At 42.0% G+C, this 24,173-nt stretch overlaps 1 protein-coding gene across 1 annotated transcript in view; it reads left to right on the top strand.

The window, feature by feature from the left end:
- The window catches only part of Plce1 (phospholipase C epsilon 1), a 237,058-nt gene that overhangs the window by 94,425 nt on the left and 118,460 nt on the right, over positions 1–24,173 (top strand). The window contains exon 3 of the mRNA XM_051199750.1: positions 18,280–18,596. Coding sequence (XP_051055707.1) covers positions 18,280–18,596 — 317 coding nt within the window. The remainder of the gene's footprint in view (positions 1–18,279; positions 18,597–24,173) is intronic.

Raw genomic sequence — 24,173 nt, 5'->3', positions numbered from 1 at the left:
CGCAGCCAAATGTGGTGGCATCTGTGGGCACACACCTGCAATCCCAGTACTTGAGAGGCCTAGTCAGGAGGATGGCAACTTTGAGGCTAGCCTGGACAGCTGTGTCTCCCAAAGCAAAATGAAACAGAGCAGAAACAAAAACAGAAAATAAAAGCCCCCACAACAACAACAAAACAAACGAGAAGGAGACATATATAGTGCTGAAAGAAAACTAAAGATATGATAATGAGAATTTTTCAAATAAGGCAATTGAATGTTCACACATGTGTGCAAGGCATCATCTGATAAAATAAACAGTGTCACAAACACAGTTTTTCCTTCGTACATTGTTAAGTTTGTGAATGACAAGATTAAATATCACACTTAACTGTACAAAGTATAGTTGCTGATATTTAAAGTAGGTAGCAGGAAGGAAAAACTCCACTGTTCATTTTTAATAACTTTGCAGGTGTTTGTACACCTGTGAATAACTATTCATGTTATTGGTCACTCATAGGCTATAGTTAGAACAATGATATAAAAACAAAGCATGCCTTATAGAGTCCATCTTCTTACATGAAAACAGAAGGTATTTTGCTTCTTATAGAAAAGTTGAGCTGGGCAATGTTGGTGAACACCTTTAATCCCAGCACTCAGGAGGCAGAGGCAGGCAGACCTTGAGGCCAGCCTAGTCTACAGAGCTAGTTCCAGGACAGCTAGGGCTGTTACACAGAGAAACCCTGTCTTGGGAAAAAAAAGTAAAAGAAACAAAAAAGTTGGACACATGTTCAAATTATATATCTTCCTTTACTCCAATAACTATATCCTATCCGAATCTTTTTCATGAGCTAATAGCTTTGAATATTAAAACCAGAAGCATAGTAGGAAAACACAGACATTTTGTTTACATTTATTTATTATTATTATTCTTATTTTACATATTGATCCCAGTTCCCTCTTCTTCCCATCCTCCCATGCCCCTGGACTCCCCCTCCCATTCCATTCCCCACCTACTCCACAGGGAGGGTGAGGCCTTCCAAGAGGGATCATCAAAATCTGTCAATTCATTTGGAGTAGGGTCTAGGCCCTCCCTCCTGTCTCTAGGTTAAGGGAGTATCCCTCCATGGGGGAATGAAACACAGACATTTTAAAGTGCATGACTATACTTCATAAATAGCTTTGTTTATAACGGCTGTCTTACTTGACTTCCTCCTAATCAAAACAGTTAGCCCTTGCATGCCTACCAGGCTGAGAAGGTATGCACATAGCTCCAATTCCAGGATTTCTGTTTATTTAAAGAAACGTCTTGACTTATTAGTTTTGCTACCTTGAAATTATTTGTGGATAAAAATATACCTTAATGTGATGCTGAGTATATTTCTGTAGCAGCTAATTAATTAAGAAATATTCATTAGCTGCCCACTGTGGCCTAGAGCTGTGTCAACTATGGGAAGAATGCAGATACATTTAGAAGTCTGCAACTTGTAGAATAGTGTTTCTCAATCCAGAGAAAACGTCATGCTTGGTCTGGGGCCAGCTGAAGTAGCCCTTACAACCTAACGAGAGAAAGCCCTAGGCTGCTGAACTTCATAATTGTCAGGAAGTTTGATGGGCACAGGAAGAAATGCCCCTGCTGTGGGGTCCTGGGCAGTCAGGTGTCAGTCAGAGAAGAGAATCACACACAGAGTGACTTCAGCATTTGGTCAGCCACCTAGAATCCAGGAGTGAACTTGCCATCAGATGCGACCTCTAGTCTGACTGGGTAGCTGTGTTGCAGTCACCTCTTACTCATCTTCATGAAAAGAAAACATTCTCCCCTGCATCTCAGAGAGAGTGTTGACACAGTGGGAGGGAAGGGTGGAGGCACTTGGAGTTTCCAGTTTAAATGTCTTGGTTATCAGAGGCCCGGCTAGCTCAGCCAGTGGAGCATGAGACTCTTAAAATGTCTTGGTTACAGAATTCCCCCATGACAGCGCCCCTTACCAGCAGAAAGTAGTTTGGAAAGTACGACACCCAAATTCCCAAATATTGTCTATAAATGTTTGTTTTCATGTAAATGGACTTGGTTATATAAAATAAATAAATAAAAATTAAAAAAATGTCTTGGTTATATAGGTCAGAAATTCAACCACCGGAGTTATCTGAAATGCCACACCAAAGACCTAATCTAATGATGACTAGATTCCAAGGCTTACCCACCCACCCACCCCCAAAAAACTCACTAAATCTTGAAAATGAAAACATTTCTAAATGAAGACTTTCCAAGGTTGCTAATTAAATGTTTCAATGTTTACTCCCAGAGTAAGGGAGACTCAACCCTATCCGGAGAAGGCTGGGTTACACTGGAGGAGTCAGGAACTGCATCTGAACTAGAAACTAAAGAGAGAACTTGAAGCTGAAAATCAGTAGATAAACAAGGCTAGAAAATACAACTTAGAATAATTGGGAGAATGGGTCAAATCTCCCATCAAAGTGGCCATGGCCAAGAAAGGCCGCTTGCGTGCCACCTGTGGTGCTCAACTGGTTGCATGAGCACACTTTGGAAAAGGGGCCAATGTGAAGATTTTGATGAGTTCAAGCCCCTCATTTCCAACATGGCTATTGTCAGTGGCTGTAATGAAGACCATCGGGGCTGCACACTCAAAAGAAATCAGAAGAGAGGAGGCAAAGAGGCTCTGTGGAAGGGAGGTGTTGAAAGGTGTTCCACCGTGAACGACTATTACCTTTGGCTCTTGGGAATATCAGTCTGTGACTTGTACTGTTGTTGAGGAGGCATTGAACACAGCGTCACTCTGTCTAGAGTGTGAGTCTTGACACCAGTACCCTCGTTTTAAACAGCTTTACTTTTTGCATCGTTAAAACAAAACCCAGACCAATAGCTCTTGTTGTTTTCAGGACTTGGTGTGGTAATGTCTACAAGGAACTCAGTACCTGGCATGCATCAGTCTTCAATCACACAGTGGCAGTCACTGAAGACGGTGGTGGTGATGCCCCTTTCCTGTGAGCTCAGGCATAGTGTGCACAGAGAAGGAAAACTCTCTCTGGGTTTTCTTGGCTGTCTGCCCTTGTGCTAGCAACTTGAGGAACACCTGAGAGGGGATTTTCCTTGCATTTAGCAATTCGTTCATGCATTTATTTTACACTATTTATTAAGCATCTTCTCCTTGCCAAAACTGTAGCAGTAAACAAGATGTGGCCCTTACTTCAAGGACTGCACTGCCAAGGAGAAGATGGACAATTGACAAGCAAGCATGCAGCTTTAGCATGGTATAAAGGTTGTGCTTGACATAAACATAGTGCTTAGGGGCTGAGAGGAAAGTCCCTGAACTGCCTTGGGTGGAGTGTGGGGGTTCTAGAACTAATTAATGTGAGCAGCATTGAACAAGGGCAACCTCTGACCTACATTAGGGAACTCTTTGTTTCTACTTAATCCTCTGCTGACTATCTGCTCCCACAACAGCAGAAAATGTGATAAATGTTCGCTGCTGGCACTGGGAGCTCTGCTGGCTAGTTTTTATGTCAGCTTGACACAGGCTGGAGTCATCTGGGAAGAGGGAGCCTCAGTTGAGAAAATGCCCCTCAACAGACCGTCCTGTGCATAGACCTGTGGTATTATCTTGATTGATGATTGATGTGGGGGAGCCTGTCTCACAGCGAGTAGTGCCAAGTCCTGGATGGTACAAGAAAGCAGGCTGAGGAACCATGAGGAGCAAGTCAGTAAGCATCACCCCTCCAAGGCCTCTTGTACCAATCCCTGCTTCCAGGTCCTGCCTGGAGCTCCTCCCCTGACTTCCCTGAGTGATGCAGTATGGCCCCAGAGTTGTAAGGTGAAATAAACCCTTTCTTCCCCAAGTTGCTCTGGTCATGGTGTTTTAGCACAGCAATAGAAACCCTCACTATTAGCACAGCAATAGAAACCCTCACCAAGACAGGAGCTGAGGCTAAGATCTATGATTGGCACTCATTACAGTAAACATTAAATGAGTCTTTTACTACAGGAAATTAATCCTCTTTCACATTTCCAAATTGTCTTAAAGGATTAGAACTCACTTAAATGGGCTATGAAAATTCTTGTCCATGGGAACATTTATAGAACATAATGGAATATGCTCATGATCTGGTTATAATGGCAGTGTAGGCCTGTAGCAGATAATTGGGATAGAGAGAAAAATCTCAAGATAGCCTGAGTCATTCTTTAAGCTTCAGTCAAAACTGAATTCCCTTTGAAGAACTAATGGAGAAACCAGTAATACAGTTAAATTGATAGTGTTTCATTTCATTCAAATGAATTCTAACAGAACATATTTAACCATGTGCAGGGAAGTCTAAAATGTTTTACCAACTACAAAAATAAACCTCCTATTTTAATTCTTTTTTAAAAGTCTTAACTTTTTATTTCTTCTGACAACAAATGCTATTTAACAAAGCCCTGATGCTTTAAAGACCCCATGCAGGTCTTCGCAGGTCAGATTTAGGAAAAGCCTACCAACAGTGAGTGGCCTGTGGCCCAGAGCCTGAGAGGTGACCTCTGTGGCGAGAAGGATGGCAGTTGCAAACCTGATTATTCCTGCATTAGGAATTAGTGTGCTCAAAATGAAGACCCAAAGGTCAGTGTGAGCCCCTCTAGTTTGGGTTGGCATAAAATAGTGTGTCTCTGGCATAAAAGCCAGACACAGTTATTGGTGCTCAAGCTGAGATTGGAGAAGCAAAGCAGCTGGCCTTTAGAGAGTTCTCTGAATTCTACCTCTGAATCTCAGATTACATCTCCAGACTGCTCTGCTCTCCACCAAGCCTCAGAATCCTAGACTGCCTTCTGGGACTGCACTGAGCTCCTTATATACTCTCCAGTGCTGGGATTAAAGGTGTGAGCTGTTTCTCTTTTAGACTGGTTCACTCTAATGTAGCCTTGGGTGGCCTTGAACTCAAAGAGATCCATCTGCCTCTGTTTCCTGAGTCCTGAGGTTAAAGGTGTGTGTCACCACTGCCCAACTTCTATAACTAACTAGTGTGGCTGGCTTTGCGTTCTGATCCTTCAGTAAATTTTTATTAAATCATAAATAATATATCACCACAATAGTGATTGCATAAAAAGGACTAGTTTAGAAAATTCAACATCAACGGGAAGAAAATGAAATGCATTGAAAAAAATACAGTTGGTTAAGAATGAGGCATTTTTACTACAACATGGCATTGTTGAAAGAAAAAAGAAAAAAGAAAAAAAAAACCTCCACATCTGAACCAAGGAATAGCTTCTACCCTCAGTGCCTGTGTCTGAGTGTTTCTGATGTAACTGGCCCAGCAGAGCAGCTGGGAGCAAAGCCTCCTTGGGTCTGACATAAAGCATAGATCTTGCCCAAATGTGGAAAACCTTTAGGGACGCTAAAACCATTAGGGATCCGTAACCCTGACTTGAACCAAGCAGAATAAACAAACCCCTGCCCAAACTGGAACTCGCTGGATGTCTTGCAGAGCTATCCAAGGGGAAAGACTGAAGCCTCCAGGGTCTTTGAGTGGGTTAACATCTTGTTTCAGCCTTTCAGCTTGGGTTCCATGAGAATGGGCGGGTCTTACTCTGTCCTTTGTAATATCGTAACATCTCAGTTGCCAACTCACCAATGGTCAGAGCTCTGGACCAATAGCATACACTCCTTTTTCCCTCTGAAAATGGATGTTAAAACCAAGTTAGACCTATTAGAATTGTGATGCATATTCCGAAGTTGGAAAGACTCCAGACAGCGTTCACATTTTCCATGGATGGAGTCTTGGTACATTCCCAACCTCTATTTCTATTTTCAATATCCTTTGTCACTCTTCCCAGAGTAATAGTTTAGTTTTCTATATGCACAGCAGAGTGAAACATTATGACTGTCTCTTCCTAACAGCTAAGAGGTATCATTTTCAAAAATCTGTTGATCCCATAAGAAAGGAAGAAAGGAAGGCAGGGAGGAAGGAAGGGAGGGAGGAAGGAAGGAAGGAAAGGAAGAAGGAAACTGGGCAGACAGTTTGGAGAGTTAATTTATCAATGAATAGTCACATTAGTGCCTGCTGTGGGCTCTAGACTATGTTAGGCACTGTTTGGGGGCAGTGGAGGGAGCTGGTTAAAAAATAAAAGAATCTAGTCACCTGATGTTCACAGCCTATCATTAAGTAGAAGTGAGGTATTTAAACCAAAGAAACCAACCACAGAGCAGCTTGGGACTGAACCCTCAATGGTTCCAGACCCAGGGTTCACAGGATCATGGTTTGAATAATGCTAGAGCTACACTTAGCCATCATCTTAACTCTGGCTTACCTGTAGGAAATGGGCGTTATATAGTATAGTGTGGCAAGTCTCCATACATCTGCTCAGACCCTTTTAGCTAAGGGTGAAACAGCAGGGAATGACACTCTTTTCACCTCTGGAAACTGGTAATTTAGTTGACAGAGAGATGACCGTGTGAACAAGTCATTGTGTGATGTACCAAGGCAAAGATCAGTGGTTAGGAAAGTAGGGATTCTGGTGGGGAGTGGAGAGGGTAATAAATTACAGGTGGTGTGATTATAGAGGAGGGCTACTTGGAGGAAAGGAAGAGGACCAAAAAGAGAGGGAAGGGGTTGGGAGGCAATAGAGGAGGGGAATTAATTAGAACAAAGTTTAATGACATATATATTTATAATGGCATATATTATTAATATCAATATACATTTATAATAATATACTAATATATGTTAGCATACTTAAATATAATGATGCTACATAAATATGAGACCCTTTATTTTTTATGCTAACTTTACAAATAGTTTAAAATTTAAAAGCTAATATTTTTGTACATTTTTTTAAAACAGCATATGAGATATGATAAGACTCCCAAATGCACTCACAGTGATCTGAGATCATTTAATTTCTCTCTTCTTGCTTTTTATCACTTTAATCTGTAAAATGGGCCTGTGCATATATATACTCATCATAGAAAGTACAATGGGATAGAATAAATAAAGAATATAAATTGATTAGATTACTATCCCCCAAAGTGGAGACGGGGCAAAGAAAACACTCAGAATTAGGAAGAACAAAGTTTTAATAGTAGGATGAGTCTCAGGGAGTGGATAACAAGGTCAGGTTTGCCAGAAAGATGGGACATAGAGGGTCTTGGGGAGGTCTCTGGAGCTGTGTTGGATGCTAGGTCAGAGAAAAATCTTAGGAGAACAGAGATTTGAGACAGTCACTCTTCCTAGATCATAATTACCTTCAGAGTTCATCCACACCAGAGTTTTCCATAATTCCAAGAGCTATCAGCCATCATAAGTACCTTTCCTGTCTTAGGTCTCTCCATCTTTTCAGAAGACAATGTTGTAATTCTTTTTCTCCTGCTCTAGCTCAGCCTTCTGTAGAATTTCAGCTCTTCTCTGCTTCAGCCTGTACATATGGCCTTGGAGAGAGTAACCTCACTATCTGGGAAGATTCTGCCAATATGGCTGCCATGTCACTTCTCGAACCTTCTAACTGGCACCATTCTGGGCCTTTGATCCCTTTGTCTCTGTCTATTCCACTCTATCTTGAGGTCTAAGCATAAGCCCAGAAGTTGGTTGTGGACACTTTGCCCACTTTACTTGAATCGGCCTTTGAACCCTTGCTTGATCTAAGCTAATCAAGCTCACAGACTCCTAAATACAAAATCAAACACCATACCTACCATTTATTGACTAGGGCGCAATGCACCATTCACGGTTCTTAGTGTCATTTATTGACTCCAGTGCTATGCAGCATTCACGGGCCTAAGTGCCATACCAACACCAACCTTCTTGTAACTGGAAATGCAGCCCCAGAGCCAGCAAGAGTCTCTGACCTCACTGAGACATCCAGAGTTGCAATCTGGTTTTTCTTCTTCTTGCTGTTATCTATTTTTTAGATAGAATATTTAGACGAAAACGTTGGTTCATTCTTGTTTATGTCACTTCATTGCACACCTGTAATCTTTCCCTTGCCTCTGTCATCAATCCCTTTGTGTCAGTTTCACGATCTGCTTTAAAATATTCCAAATTCCCTCCACTGATGAAGTGATTGGAGTTACTCTTTGCTGCCCAGGATCTTTAGTCAACAACCATAAAACACACTCTGAGTGGCCAGAATGGAGTTCTGGTGGAGTATCATCCTATAGAGGAAGCAGGATCTGGTCGGAGGGTACCCATATTTTGCATGTTTTGGGCATTCTATTAGATGACTTTATGTGCTATCTCTCATCCTCAACTGTGAAGTATAGCCTTGGAGAGAGTAAGCTGGCTGAGAAGAATCTGCCAACATGGCTGCCATGTCATTTCTAGAACCGTCTAACTTACCACATGAGGGCTCCAGACCTTTGATCTCTTTGGCTGTGTGTGTTCCACTCTACATAGACACAGAGGATATGTTGATAGGTGTGAAGAGCTTGGGAATATTGACTTGTACCACCTTTGTGGTAATGTTTTGTACTCTTAGTTAGGAGTCACAGGAAGTTTGCAGATGAATGTCTTTCCCCAGAAATCTTGTTTCAGGGTTAAAGAACTAGGGGATGACAAAGCAGGATTTGAACTTGGCTCTGTCCCACTTTGGAGCCCACACTCCTGAGCACTCTTAACTTGATATGGAGGCCTGCAAGGGTGCTTGTCGAAGGAGGGGATTTGTTGTAATCATACAGGATTCTCGGGCCTTCAGCCCTGGCTTTCACAGTGAGCAGTTCAGCAGGGACTCGCCAACACCAGATGCTGGCAACCTGGACTGTCTACATCTAGCTGGAGGACCCAACACTGTTCTTGTGCATCCTGCTCAGGCCCCAAAGAGAGACGCCAGCAGCTGTCTTTTCAGATCTGATGCCTGTTTTATGCCAAACCAGGAAAAACTAGCTTCAGGAAGGAAGTGTGAGGGCTCTCCCAGACTTGTACAAATGGTGTTTTCTTTACACAGTTCACAGTGCTGACCTCCATCCTCCTACTGCCTGGCATTGCCATCAAGAACATCATCTCACAGGGTCGAATGGCCTCTCTGGGTCCCTACACTTCGGTCTGATGGGAATTTTACAAATATCCCCTTGCTTTCTCATAGCACAGAACAATCAGAAGCTGATGTTAACATACACAGGCGAAAGTTAGGGGAAGCTGAATCAGTGGAAGGAAAAGGACCAGCCCTTGAGACAAGTGATCAGTGAATAGATGCAACCTAGGGCATAGAAGAAGAATTAGAAATGCCTCTGGGATTTGGGGGTCTGAGAAAATGAAGATGTTGGTTATTACATATAGATACAATTTGGTTGCCTTAACTTTGAGAGGCTGGGATGTCCAGATTTTATCACAGCAAAAAGCTGAAAATCATGGTTGTATATTTGCAATCCATCTGCTTAGCTGTGGTAGTTACAGTGAGCCTTTGTAAGATAAAATAATGATGAACAAAGGACTGAGAACTATGACTAAATGCTCCATAAATTAGTATCATGGCTGTAGAGTCAATTAAAAAGTCACAGTAGTGTAGTGACCTGAGCCAGGACTCAAGCAAAGACAGTGTTGTTAAGCATGAAGTCATAGATTCCCAAGTTTCCACCACGCAACAACTCTACAATGATCTTAATGTGTCCGGTTTGAGGTTCCCAAATGTATCATTTTCTGTTAAAGCTGAGTATAGCTTTATCAGTAAAAATCTTTCGCCTAGATCATCAAACACAGTCAAAAAACATGCTCATTGCATAATTAAATATTAAATAGTCCTTGTCTGTTCCTTGAACACTTACATCATCTGGGCTGAAGTCACATAATAGGCATTCAATGCACCCAGGACTTAATCGGGTTAGCAAGTGGGATGCAGCAGGTCTTCTGACCTAGCAGTTCTGACCGTTTTCATTCAAAAGGAGGAATGAGCAATCTTGAGTTTATAGTTAAGTTAAATTCTGGTGCCCAAACCACAGAAATGGTTAAAAGTGCGGGCATTGGAACCACCCACATCTAGCTTAGAATCCAGGTGCCTCTTCTCACTCCATATGGATATTTGGACAAGCTGCTTGTCCTCCCTGAGTTTGCTCAGCTAGATGATGGAATACTTATCTTGCCTTAATTTTTCAAGTAATGTGCTTAGTGCTTAGCTGAGTGGGAGGCTTTTATGTGTTAGTAAATGATATGTTATCAGCACCATTATTGCTGCTTTCTAGGGGGAAAACAAAGTCTCTCGGTCCATATGCATTTTTCTCATTAAGTAACTTTGACCTATCTGAAGTTTGGTACAGGTCATTTCTGCAATGATACATTCTGTCAGGAATGATCCTCGTGGTTAACGTTTTGCTCTGTAGAGCTATTTTAACTGATATGCATTGTGAGAGGTGGAAAATGTGAGTACAATCACAATGATGATAGTTTGTGTTTTGCATTAATATAAAGACGTGTTTCTTTTTCAAAAATCATAATTTTTAAAAACACCAGCTTGCTTGTGGTTTGAAGTCATGATTACAGTTAACATCTCCTTTTGTTTTCTTCTTGTCTGACATCAGGGCTGAGTTAGAGCCAAAATTGCAAATAGACAATAAAAGTTCTTCTCAGATTGAAGTGAAACATGCAGTGTTATCATATCAAAATGAGTATAGATTTGAGCATAAAATCCAATACAATTAATATACTTATTAATAAAATAGTAGATAAAACCCGCACAGTCATTTCAATAGGCACAGAAGATAAGTCTTACAAACTCTAACATCGTTCCATGAAAAAAATATAGAAATACAGGAAACTTCTTCAAGCTAATGAAGTACATCTATGGAAATCCTCGGCTAACTCAGTGCATAATGATGGAAAATAACCAAACACAGACTCCCACTCTAACATTGTACTGGAGGCTCCATACAAGGAAGCTACACAAGAATATGAAGCTGCATGAGAATGTCAGGAATCCAGACTGGAAAAGAGAAGTAAATCTACTGTGTTAGCAGATGGTGAAGATAGTATAATGCAATCCACTAAAACAGCCGTAGAACAGGCAACTTCCATGTATATATATGTATATGTATATGTATATGTATTTGTTTCCTCTTTCACTGTGACATGTAATATAAAAGCCTCAAGCAAATTGCTTATCACAGTGTTACTTATAATATATAGCATGGACTGTTAAAGAGCCCTTTTAAAATTAAAAATAAGATTAGGTTTATGGTCAAAGAAATGTGCACTGTATGGGTTTTTTGGTTGAGAAAATTATGTGTTTCATATTTTAATTTTACAAATAGTGTATATACATATGTGTACACACACACACACACACACACACACACACACATACACAAAGAATGAAATGACAAACAAAAATATCAGTATAAATTTGAGTGGGTGAAATATTGACCATTTCAAATTCTGTCCCTATTTGTCTTTATATTTTGTGTAGCATGCATTTCTTAGGAAAGCAAGGACAACAGTGTGTTTCCTTAATAGGAATGCTGTCCTATAGTTTTCTCTTGGGGTTTTCAGTATAGCAGGTAGTTTTATCTAACCATCTTCTAACTCTCAATCTGGAGATTCTTTTTAAGTGGTGATTTAGAAATAATGATGCTTCATTGACTTCATGAACTCATCTTTGTTAGGGGAGGCTGCAAACAAGCCAGACAACCTTCATTGTTAGATTGATTTTTTACTCTAAAACCAATGACCATAAGCAAAGGGGAAAACTCACACCAATTTACACTAACCCTTCAAAGCCTCTCACTTCCCTATTGGAGCAATTTTCAGCTCTGCCTGAGAGATAGTGTTTTTAAGTCAATTTTGTGTCTTTTATAAAAAGAAATCAATGCCCTGCTCTCTGTGTCTTATTTTATATAATTGGAAGTGCACCATTAGAGTTATACAATTGAGAATCCAAAATTTAGCTTTCTAAAATAAAGTAACTGTTTACAAAATTCACTAAGTTTTTCAAAGGAAAAAAAAAAAATAAAGTCAATACAAGAAGCTTGCCTGCTTTCTTCCCTAAGTAAAGTATGTTTCAAAAGCAATATTTAGTCATTTGTTTAATGTCTGAGAGCTTTGCCAGCCTGTAAGTCTGTGCAACATATCTGTGCCTAGTGCCCGGGAAGGTCAGAAGAGGATACCAGATCCCCTGGCACAGGAGTTACAAACAGCTGTCAGCTGTCATGTAGGGGCTGGGAACTGAACCTAGGTTCTCTCTAAGAATAACAAGTACTCTTAATTGCTGAGCCATCTCTCCATCTCCAGCTATATTTATTGAAAAAATGAATCCCCCCAAAACCGAGCCAGTTTTTGGTTATGAAAATATTGGAGTTTTGTTCTCTGGGTAAATTTTCCAGAAACCTTGTAAGCATGTTTAAAAACAACAACAACAACAACAAAACTGTTATTTGTATATTTAAAAAAAACTAAGCAAAACAGAACTGTGTGTACTGGACAGATATGAAAACATAGGCCTTCCATTATAAACCTCCCTGCCCCTCAATGGCATCATATTTATGGTTTTCTGTTTACTCTTTTCATATAAACTCATGAAAAATTTCAGTTCAGTTCAGACTAATTTACCTCAGTCTGTATTTTTGCAAGAATCTCTGTTGGAGAAAATACTAGAATCAGAATGGCTAAGGATGGATGCTTATGACCTTGATTTGCCTTCCAAGCTGTGCATAGCTCCTCACTGTCTGCAGAGTAGGAGAGAACATCATAAACAGGTTCCCCTGGGTTTTAAGCTGATGTGCTCTTTAAAGTTATTGTTGGAAATTAGAGAGAGGGCATCTTCTAAATTCAGATTCCATAAGGTGAAATCCAGCTCTCCAGCCTCACTCCTTCTCCAGAAAAGGATGTGTGTGTGTGTGTGTGTGTGTGTGTGTGTGTGTGTGTGTGTGTGTGTGTGTGTTTGTGTGTGCTGTGTGTGTATGTGTTTGTGTGTATGTGTTTGTGTGTGTGTACACATGCATTCACATGCACACATGGCAGAAATACATTCCGTAGAAAATCAGGAGACTGTGTCTCTTCTGCTAAAGATCCTTTAAAATGCCTGGTGCACAACTAGGCATATTTTGAGTGGAACAAGGTTAAAATTCTATCTCTACCTCTTTGGAGCATTGTTATGTTCAGGAAAACTGCTTCACATTTCCAGATTCTGTTCCATAATCTATGGAATTGAGATTACTACACCCGTTACATGTACTCTCTGAGAATAAAGCATGTCATGTAATGCAAAAGGTTGTAAGCTTTGAAAAGCAAGGGCTAGAATGAGTAGCTATTATTATTTGAGATGCAAAAAAAGGATGACTGTGGATCCCTGCAAATGTCATGGCAGGCAGAGAAATGAGCCATGAAGAGGTAAGGATGAAAATTTGGCCAATTTGGATTTATCAAGCCAGGTCAAACTTTTGGAGTCTGGTGCCAGGCAGTTTATTGCCAGTGTATTTAAACACAGTACAATCTCCAATGTACAATGAGGCATAAGTACATCAAAGCTCAACTCAAAGTACACGTCACTTCTTCCAGGAAGATGGGTTCCACATTAGCTTAAGGGCCTAGGGAAGGATCTGGTGTGGTCTCAGTCATACATACATACATACATACATTGTAGAGATCATTTGGGCTATTAGCCACCTCTGGTCCTGGTTGTGGGAGCATGGGGGGGAGCCCCTGGCTAGACAGATAATATAAGGGTCATTTAGACTTCTTGCCACCTCCCGTCCTAGTTGTGGGAGCTTGAATATGGCCTGGTCTTACAGACAACAGGATCACCAGGCTATTCATCATCTCTAATTCTTAGCTTTCTGAGTGGAAACGCAGGTTTTACATCCTTTCTTTTGAGAGGCCAATCCTGCATGCTTAACATTCCTAGTTTCCATAGTGCAAGGACCTTCATGCGCCTAACAATAGAGCAAGAGTGGCTATGTTTTAATCGCTTTTGTAGAAAGTGCTACCATTTCGGTCAGAACACACCCTATAACACTACATCTTGCCCACCCACACTCTGAAGCTGCCTTCTGATTTTCACCATTACATTTCTAATACCTTCTGATGTGCTTCCTTGTGTTTGTCCTTATCTGTTTTTAAGATGTTCTATATGAGCAGTGATATTTTATTGTTCACTAAATCTCAACATCAGAGTACCTAGACGTAAGGACGAGAACACAGCAGGCACTTGGTAAATGAAGAGACATAATTTTTTCTGACATCCATTCAGATGTACAACATGTTCAATATGATGGCTGACCTCTGAGCACTGAACACATACATGATAACTGCATCTTAGCGTAGGGAGGCAGAGTGCTTGACCAAAAGCCAGAATCTTCAGGTTCTTACTTACTTTTTTTTTTTTTGATACATCTAAAAAACAGTTTACTAGAAAAAAAAATTATTAATTGAAATTATGCTTTGTATAAATCCAGTATAGATCTTTTGGACAGATCTGATTTTAAACAGGGGCATTCCTATGAACTCACAAAGGACCCCCCTGCATTGCAGCATGCTGCAGTGCAGTCAGTGACTGAAGAGGCACCTCAGGCTGACTGAGGAAGAAGAGAGCGCCATAGCCTCATCTTCAAAGTCAAAGGAGGTCATTTTATCCAATCGAGAAGTGGTTTACACTAACCAAAATCTCTTGAAACGCATCTATAAACTGGGATGTCAAGGTGACAACATTCTGAGTAATGAGGGCGTGGGGTCTGAGGTCAAATAGACCCTGTTCAGATGACATCTCTCACTTACTACTTATGCCACCTTATACGAACTACAGCTCCTGTGAGTCAAATCTGGATGCTAATACTGAATGTCCTGGGAGATGGTGGCATGGTTCGGCAGGTAAAGGTGCTTGCCACCAAGCCTGATGTCCTGAGTTTAATCCCGGTGACTTACGTCATGGAAGGAGAGAACTGACTCCTGCAAGTTGCTCTCTGACTTCCATGTGGGTGGTATGGCATACTCACACCCACATACAGATACAATTAATTAATTAAAATATAAGTATCCTGAATTAATCCATAGAAAGGGCTTAGTATAGAAAGCTTTTATTTGAGCAGAGAATCACAATTGGAAGTTACTTTGTCTCATGGTGCCCATGTCTGAGCTGTGATCATATCTATACTCAGCTGTAGAGTGAGCATTACAGAAGACATGCAGCTGAGAGCAATTACTGAAAGTGGGGTAGATAATCTTGGGCTTTGTTTTGGTTTTTAAGATAGAGACCTACCTGTAGATCATCCTGTTTCCATCCCCCCAAAGCTAGAATTATTACCGACATGAGTTGCCACACATAGCTGAGGTAGATGATTTTATTCACCAGAAACTTTCTAAAAATGCTTTTGCAAGAGAAGGTCTACAGATCCCAGTGGCACACAGATGAATGGGAGAGATAAGGAGTCATGCGCTCTAGGTCATCAGTGAAGCATCAGGTTGTACAGAGGAAGGCGGTTAGGGAGGAGTGGCATGTGAGGCAGAACAGCAGGAGGACCCCACAAGGATGAGGTAAGAGGGAATATAAATATATATATATATATATAGTTATATATATATATATATTTATATATATATATATAACTATATATATATATATATATAGTGTACATGTTCAAAGTGTGGGAGCTGGTGGATAGAAACTTCTGTCCCAAGGATACTTGGGTGGTGTTAGCTTGTTGCGAATATATAAAATCCCCTCCATGGGTAGAAAATCCATGCCAAAGCCTAAATATATTTCAAGCTTCCCAGCCTTGCCTTGTGGTTTTTTTTGTTTTGTTTTGTTTTGTTTTGGGGGGGGGATGATGTCATGAGAACATTAGATTTTTCATGGTTGCCCCGATTACATTTCTGTTTCTTTTTATTATTTTATATTACTATTTTATTCTAATCTCCATTACTGCCACTTATCACTAGATTCATCATTGTAACAGTGATTCATATCTCAAGATATATTGTTCAAATATATCATCTTACTGTTCTTTATGTCTTCTGGTTTCATTATCTCTTCCATTATATATTATACAAGTTGTTATTTCATGGGATTTATTGTTATTTTGTTTCCTTCTGTTTTTTTTTTTTCTGTAGCTTTAGAGGCTGTATTGGAACTAGTTCTTGTGGACCAGGCTGGTCTCAAACTCAGAGAGGTCCGCCTGCCTCTGCCTCCCGAGTGCTGGGACTAAAGGCGTGTGCCACCACTTCATTTCCTTCTATAGAGTACTATATTTTGAAATCATGTGTTTCCAGTTGGGTGCTTCTGGGAAAAGTTCCTGTATATGACCAACTTCACTGTACATAAAATATCTGTACCCAAAAACTGTCCCTGGCATCTGTTCTGGTTTTATTGTGACTCAGTTTTCAGGAAACCTAGTTATTATTTTTCTCAACTATTCAAAGAATTGAACTGTGAGTCCACAGTGGTTAGATTCTGGAATCTATGTTAGACTTTGTAAACTATGAGCTCAGATGAGCCAAGCAGTGGTCCCCACTTTTTGCTACTGTAGGTTTGCCATAGTTTGGTCGAGGAGACAGATAAAATGAACTCCTCACTTGAATATCTAGCTTTTAGAAATAAACAGATGGGGTAATGTGGATATGACTGAATTTCTAGGGAAGACAAAACATAAATTTTTACCAGGAATATATTTAGACCCATCTAGCTTTGTATCAATGTAGGGCAAAGTCAGTGAAATCATAACGATGTTACTTCCTACTTTCTTGAGATGAGGAATCACTTCTCACTGTAAAGCCCTGGCTTGCCAGAAACTTGCTGTCTCATCTAGGCTGGCTTTGAACTCATGATCCTCTTGTCTGACCTTCTCCAGTCCTGGAATTACAGATGCTGTCCACCATGCGCAGTGATTCAGAGGTAGAGCCATTTATAGTGATACACCCAAAGATCTCTGCGAGAACGATTTAAAATGAGTTGAAGAACACTAAAGTCTGAATGTTATGGGACTCCTTGTGTGCCTGATGGCTGTCCACAATTCCAGCTTGACTGTAGGTGGGAGTCTAGTATGGTATCATCAAGAAGACAGGTGTGCTTTATCTTAACAAGGACCACTTAGATGTGTTGTGACAGGAGGCAGGGAGGGTTCTGGACGCAGAGCATCCTGCAGCAGTGTGAGAATGTAAAGAAGATGACTAGGTGGGTCTGCCAGGAGGGAAGACATGCACAGGATGGAGATCATGGACAGTTTGGATCCCATAACAGTGTTTCCAGAAGAGGCTCCAACGATGCTCATCATACAGAATGGTGCAGTAGATAGTGGATAAAATGTGGGCAGTACTGGGCAAAGATAATGCAAATGGGCCCTTCAGAGCCTGTAACAATGTACCAGTGTGTCTGAAGTATCTCCAGGAAGAGAACTGTGACATGAAAACTTTAACCTTTTTCAAACGTATATAACCACAAAGCTGGATGTTCTCCGCAGGCTAGGATTATAGCTCAGTTGGTAGAGTGCTGGCTGAGCCTACACAAGGTTCTGGGTTTGAGTTCCAGTGCTACATGCACACCTGTAATTACAGCACTCAAGAGGCATGGGCAGGAAGATCAGAAGTTCGGGATCATCCCTAGTAAAATAGTGAATGGCTCAGTAAATGAATGGGTCAGGGAATGAATTAATTTGGGCAGGATTAGGTTAGGAGGGAATCAAAGTAAAGAGAAATCGTATGTATCAGTGCTAATTAAAGGAACGGTTTTGAACTTAGACAGCGCTGCCTTTGGTACTTCCCTCTATTGTACCCATCACCCCCTCCTGCATTCTCCTGTTACTTTCTTGTTTCCAGTTGTAATATGGAATAAGATTATTTATTTGAATGTGTCTCCTTACAACCTATTTCTTTCTTAACTTCATAGGTAATTCTGTTCTTGCAAACTCCCAAATGAACCTCAGTGAAATAGACGTTCTTGCAGGTGTGGGGATGGATGGTAGAATATTTCATGCTAATTTGGAACTGTGTATATATTGTGTCTAGGTACCTAGTCTACATATTTATTACAAATATGTACATACATGTGCAGCCTTCTTCTGTGTTCAAATTCACCTGGCTGTGCCCATGCTTAACCTTACTTATCCTAACTCTGATGACTAACCAAGGAAGACAAAGAAGTAGATGATGACCTATCATGTTTCATAGTGAGTTTGTTTGATGGTGGTGCATTAAATTAATGCAGCTACTGAAGGAAGATAAGCCCCTGCCTCCACCTCCCAGGGATTTCAGGATGACAGCTGTAAGAAAGGTCTCTATAGAAAGCATGACAGTGTATAGCTACTCACTAAGCAAAGGGTTTGACTGAGAAATCTACAAAGTTTTGACTAGCTTTTTGATAGGGATCCCAGCCTTGGTATAACCTAAGCTTTGTTTCTTTTCTTCCCTCAGAACGCCAACCAGGCACCTCTATGGCCAATTCCAATACTGTTCCTTCAAGTTCAGCTGGGATCAGCAAGGAGCTGATTGACCTCCAGCCCTTCATTCAGTTCCCGGAGGAAGTGGCCAGCATCCTGACAGAGCAGGAGCAGAACATTTACCGAAGGGTCCTGCCCATGGACTACCTTTGTTTCTTAACCCGGGACTTGAGTTCCCCTGAATGCCAGAGTTCCCTGCCCCATCTCAAAGCGTCCATCTCAGCATCAATCCTCACTTCTCAGAATGGAGAGCATAATGCCCTTGAAGACCTTGTGATGAGATTTAATGAGGTAAGGAACCACTCAGACATTCCCGTATTTGAGCCACCATCTATGGTTGGTTCTTAAGCATATTTCTTGTCTGGGGTCTGTCTTTGATAACTCTTCTACCTATCTGTTCATCTTGCTTCTTCCACGATGACCAGTTTTCTTCCCAGGCCCTGAGATTGCCACCTCACTGTCTTCTTCCTTCTCAATGCGTCCTAGCTGTCTGCAAACATTTCAACCTCCAGACTTCCCTCCACCCATTCCCAGCAGTGTTTCTCAGACCCATGTCTCAATTGTGAGCTTTGACAGCATGAAGGCTGGCCATGTCTATCACTTCTCCTCAGAAACTTAAAAGACCAGTACCTGGAGTTCCTCATGCAAGGAAGCATGGATATATTTACCAAGGGTTATGAATCTCTCCACTCGCCTCTCTGCATCCTATCAAAATCCTCAGCCCTAGAAAGTCGCCTTAATGTTTCAGAGACTATGCCAGAAGCCAGTTCTAAAGAGCATGAGTGTGGCTGGAGTTTGGGAACCCTGAAGATGGAACTTCTGTATAGCATCCAGGGATGGGGCAGGGGTGAGGAGCCAATGGCTCGCATCACTATGGCTTAGGACAAAGAGGAGGTGACAGGAAGGAGATGCAAGTCTTGGTCTTAAAGCACCCTTCTCTCTTGCTAATGTGCCCACATCCATAGTTTTCTTTTTCTTGTTTTACTTGTAATTTTGATTTCTTTTTCCCCAATTATTAAGTTACAAATTTTTAAGACGGCTATTATGGGTTCTTGGTTGGTTGAATTCCACAAACACACAAACAGCTCAGTTTCTGATTCAGGTCACTAGTAAGTACCAACTAATGCTAAGAGGATTTTCATTGTGGGTCATGTGTACCTCTGATTGACAGAGGGTCAGTCAGCCTTTGTTATGCGTGCCCTTCCTAACTCCTGGCCTCAGTCTGTAGCCTCTATAGTTTGCCAGAAAAGACCTTGTCAATGGTGGTAAATATTATTGATCAGGGTGAAGTCCAGTAGATAAAGAAAGTGTTAGAGGCTGAGCCCAGCTGGCTCCATGTCCAGGCATGTCCACAAATCTTATTCCTCAGAGAGACGCCTGTGTCCACAGGCCGGGGAGGCTCACAATGACAGTTTTACATGCATCATTCACTATCTCTGCATAGTGACCTTGGGGAACAGCTTTCCAATGCAACCAACAGGGAAACCAGGTCAGTCACAGGCTCAGATTACACAAGGGGTGGGTGGCTGTTGTGAGATCCAAACCCAGATATTCTGGTCTTTGGCCTCTACAGTGTCCTGCCTGTCACCTGTGTTGAGGGTGACACTTTCTATAGCTGCAGCTTTCCATCCCACCCCAAACTAAAATACAGTCACTAGGAGTCCACAGGAGACCTTAGAAACCACGCCCACCCAGAGTGTTTTTTAAAATAAGTCTCCTGGCGTTCTTGATCTCTCTTACTGATAAAAACGGACGGGAAAATGAGAGTTCCCGTAAATGGAGTGATTTTACTGTTTCGAGACTTATTTGAAATTTCCAGCTCCACTTCCTCTCACATCTTTAAGACCCTCCCTGTTCTTGTCCTTTTTAGAAAATTAGACCTTAACTTACAAGTGACTTGCAATTACAAGAAGTTTTAAAATCTAATTTTAAATCAAACTTGGACTTTTTCCATCGCTGTCACAGCCTTGGGAGTCGGTGACGAAGCAGCGATTTGCCCACAGAGCAGAGCTAGAGACGGGGCACCCACATGTGGGGTGAGGTATGTTTTGGACTATCTCTGAAAATAGTTTAGCGGCAACTTCAGAACATAAACAAGATTTCTGGGAAAACACTTAAACTGCTTATGAGAATAGAGTATTTTCAAGTATTCTCAAGCATCTATTTTCATACAAATCATAGGCAAACTAATTAAAATGTCAGTCTGGGCAGTGATCAAAGGCAGATTCAAAAGGATTTCCACCAAGCAGCCCGGGCATAGCTAATTCTGTTCACTTTTTAGTAAAAGGTGGGAAGGCTGGCTAACATTCAAAGAGAATGATACAAGGATGACTTGTGAACACTTACAATGGACTGCCTCCAGATTGGTGTGGCTTCCCACAATGAAAGGGAAACAGGTGGGTCCTGGAGGTCACTGGCCAGTCAGCCTAGTTGAGTTGACGAGTTCCAGATTCAATGAGATACCCTGACTCAAAAAAACAAGATGGAGAGAAATTGAACTGGACACTAACCTCTGACCTCTACATGTGTGTGCATGCACACATGCACACATGCTTGCACACACGCGCACACACACACACACACACATCTGCATATACATGTGCATTTACATGACTATGTACATATACCACACACAAAAAAAAAAGACTCCCTAGGACCACCTGCCCAGGCATAGCACCACACAATGGAGTAAGCACCATCCAAAATAGGGTAAGCACCACCCACAGGGGGTAAGCACCAGGGAAAGCCCACCTATTTAGTAGGTGCTCTGGACTGGATACTTTCACATTTTTTTTTACCCTAATTAATCCTTTTACAGCAAATGAAGGAGGTGAAGCTTAGACAGCAAAACAAATAATGATGACATTGAGGCCGTGGAGTCCCCATGAGAACACAACAGCCAGCAGCATTGTGTGTGGAACCAGTAATGCATTTCAGTTATTTAGCAAAAAGAAATGGAATGAGAGATGGGGTGTTTGCAGGAACCCAAGGCAACTAGAGTGGAGAAACCCAGCTACAGACACTGTCCCAAGGCTCCTTGACCAGTAATGATGCATATCCAAGTGAGCTCTTACTCAACCTGCTTAAAGAGGTGTCACCTCGGTGTGTTCTCGCCACAGAGACAAATCTGGATCTAGTAATGGGAAAACATCAGGCATACCCAGGTTGAGGGACAGGCAATGCTCAGGGTCGTGTCAGGGTTGTGAAAGATGAAAAATCTGAGGCGCTCTCAGCATTGGAGAAGAGACAAATTCTAGTGTCAAATTCTAGTGAACATGAGACTGGATAAAAAAGGAAAGGGATAGGAAAATAGTAAAGCTTGGATAAGGCATTTTTGATACTCAGCTAATGCAATAGTAATTTGCAGTTGATTGTACGTTGATTTAAATAATTACTGCATTATTGTTTATGTCCTGGTTTTCTCACTTGTGCTGTGATTGTGAACAATATTCGCATCCAGGGAAGGCGGGTGAAGAATATGTGGGAATTCTGTACTATTTCTACAGCTTTCTGGTAAATTTAAAAAGTTTTCAAAAGCCAGTTTTAAAGTAACACAAGGAGCTCAGGAAGGCTGAGTCACTTGTCGAAGGTCACACAGAAGCTAAGATGCTGTCAGACCCCGGGTCTGTCTTCATTCTGCCTTTCCTCACTTCCCAATAAAGCTGGAAGCTCTGATTCAGAATTGTATTAACCTTAATCTCTTTGCATGTTTTTCTCTAGGTCTCGAGCATTTACCCTTTTTTATTTCTATTGCTATTTTTTCTTTTATCTAGCTTCTGTTTACTAGACTTCTGCCACCAGTCCCCTACTCATTCATTCATTCATTCATTCATTCATTCATTTATGCAAGATATACTTTCTGCAAGCTTACTGGGCTTTTTTGCCATCTCTTCTCTCCCCACAACGATAGGCCAAACAGATTTTAAAATAAGAAATCAGCAATATTTCACCCTGGAACTTAACAACATTAACCCATACTTTGGTCTTGTCAAAATTAGGAACATCCCTCTTCGAGAGTAGGAAATGTATTCCTTAGCACATTACAGGACCCTAAACAGAAGAAGAAGGCCAGCCATTGCAGAGCACTGGTCCCCGGGGAGAGGCTGATGTGTTTATTGGTGCAGTCAGTCACCCTGGCCCATGTATTCAGCACTTCTCAGGAGCAGGCCAGTTGGTGGATGTGCTCTAAGGAAAGTAGGAGTCTGCAGCTGCCAGAAGCTTCCAGGGGCAGACACAAATAACTACCAAAAAAGGCAGCAAGTGCATGCCGCATGAGTGCTGCACACAGCAGGGGTAGAGGAGCACTGGGGGGGGGGGCTGCAGCCCCCTCTGCTGTGCTCTGAGGCTGGGGCTGGGCCTTGGGCGACAGACCATGCTGGGGAGAAGCCATGGGACAGGAGGGCCCTTCCAACAGGAAGACAATCCACCGAACCTTTCCTGTCCTGAGCGAGACTTCCCGGCATGGTGAGGTGGCTCCCTCTTGAATGCCTGCAGAACCTATGATCTAGACGTTTCCCACGTCCCAACAACCCTGCACACAGGGACTTATCTGTAACAAGGGGAAAGGGAAGAAAATTCCTGATGCGGTGTTGCATAATGTTTGTTCTGAGGGAAGGATGGTGAAGATGCAGCTCAGGGAAGAATCACGAAACAGCTGGACAGGTTTTGCTGCCATGAGGAAGGCCAGGAGATAAATCACTGACAGCGTTTCTTCCCATGCATGCCCTTTTCCCTGCTCTGGAAGACTAAGGTGCCCGTTAGGCAGGCACCTTTTCCTGTGTTTCACCTTGAGAATGCCCAGAAGCCCATGGGTGGGAGAGGCTTCAGATTATACTGGATTCAGCCCTCCTGCATGTTTGGTCTGACAGACAGACCTTTCTGGACCTTCTTCGGCTGGACCTGTCCCTCGGGCCATAATCTTGACCTTAAGCTCCCAGGACCCAACATGCCCTCTCTGCCTTTGGATGAGCTGCCTCGCTTCCTGCCCACACACGAAGCCTCTTTCTCAGAGTCTGACATATTCTCTTCACCCTCTTTTTCTTCCTTCACCCAGTTTCTGCCGCAAGGCCACATTCTCTTTGATCTTACTTTGTTTTTATTTCCCTTACAATAAATTCCCAAGCCATTTTCCTTTTCTAGAAGAGACAGGGGTGTTTCCCTATGTCTTCTTTACCACAGAGATCAAAAGCAGCCGAGAAGATGCCAGTAGAGAATGAAGTACACAGTTCGAGTCTTTACTCCCCAAACCTTATGCCCTGTAATACAGCCTCGGCCCTTGTGTGTTGTTTACCTATGACGACTGATTTGCAGGATCTGTTCCTAAAGTGACATTTGTACTCCGCAGCTCACACTATGGCCACACTCTGATGTCACACACATCTCTGGCTGGGGAACCCCATTCAGTTTCAGGAGCCTCTCAGAGCAGCTTTTCATATTGAGCAGCTCTTGGCAGGACCACTTGCCTGGGCTCCTCTTCTATACCAGCTGGCATGAGGGCGGGTCCTTAGTCCTGCACTGAAGCCCTCAGGAACGCAGCGACCCCTGTGGCCCCGGCCTGTCTTTACCCAGGTGTGACTGTGTCATTCACCAACCTGCTTCTCTCAGACACACAGAGCAGCACTCTGTTCTTGGTAACCCCTCCCGCCTGGCAGATCTCATGAGATGCATCAGTTCAGCATGTCGAAAGTCACTTGTCAACAAAGAACAGGCATAGCCATGATTCTCCACTGCAGTGGTGGTGCATACCTTTAATCCCAGCACTCAGGAGGCAGAGGCAGGTGGATCTCAGTGAGTTTGAGGCCAGCCTGCTCTACAGAGAGAGTTCTAGGACAGCCAAGGCAACACAAAGAAACCCTGTCTTGAAAAACC

The sequence above is a fragment of the Phodopus roborovskii genome, unplaced genomic scaffold (genome assembly GCF_943737965.1).
Source record: "Phodopus roborovskii unplaced genomic scaffold, PHOROB, whole genome shotgun sequence".
In the NCBI taxonomy this organism is placed as follows: Eukaryota; Metazoa; Chordata; class Mammalia; order Rodentia; family Cricetidae; genus Phodopus; species Phodopus roborovskii.
The sequence above is the reverse complement of the archived record's forward strand: the minus strand, read 5'-3'. Positions and strand labels throughout refer to the sequence as shown.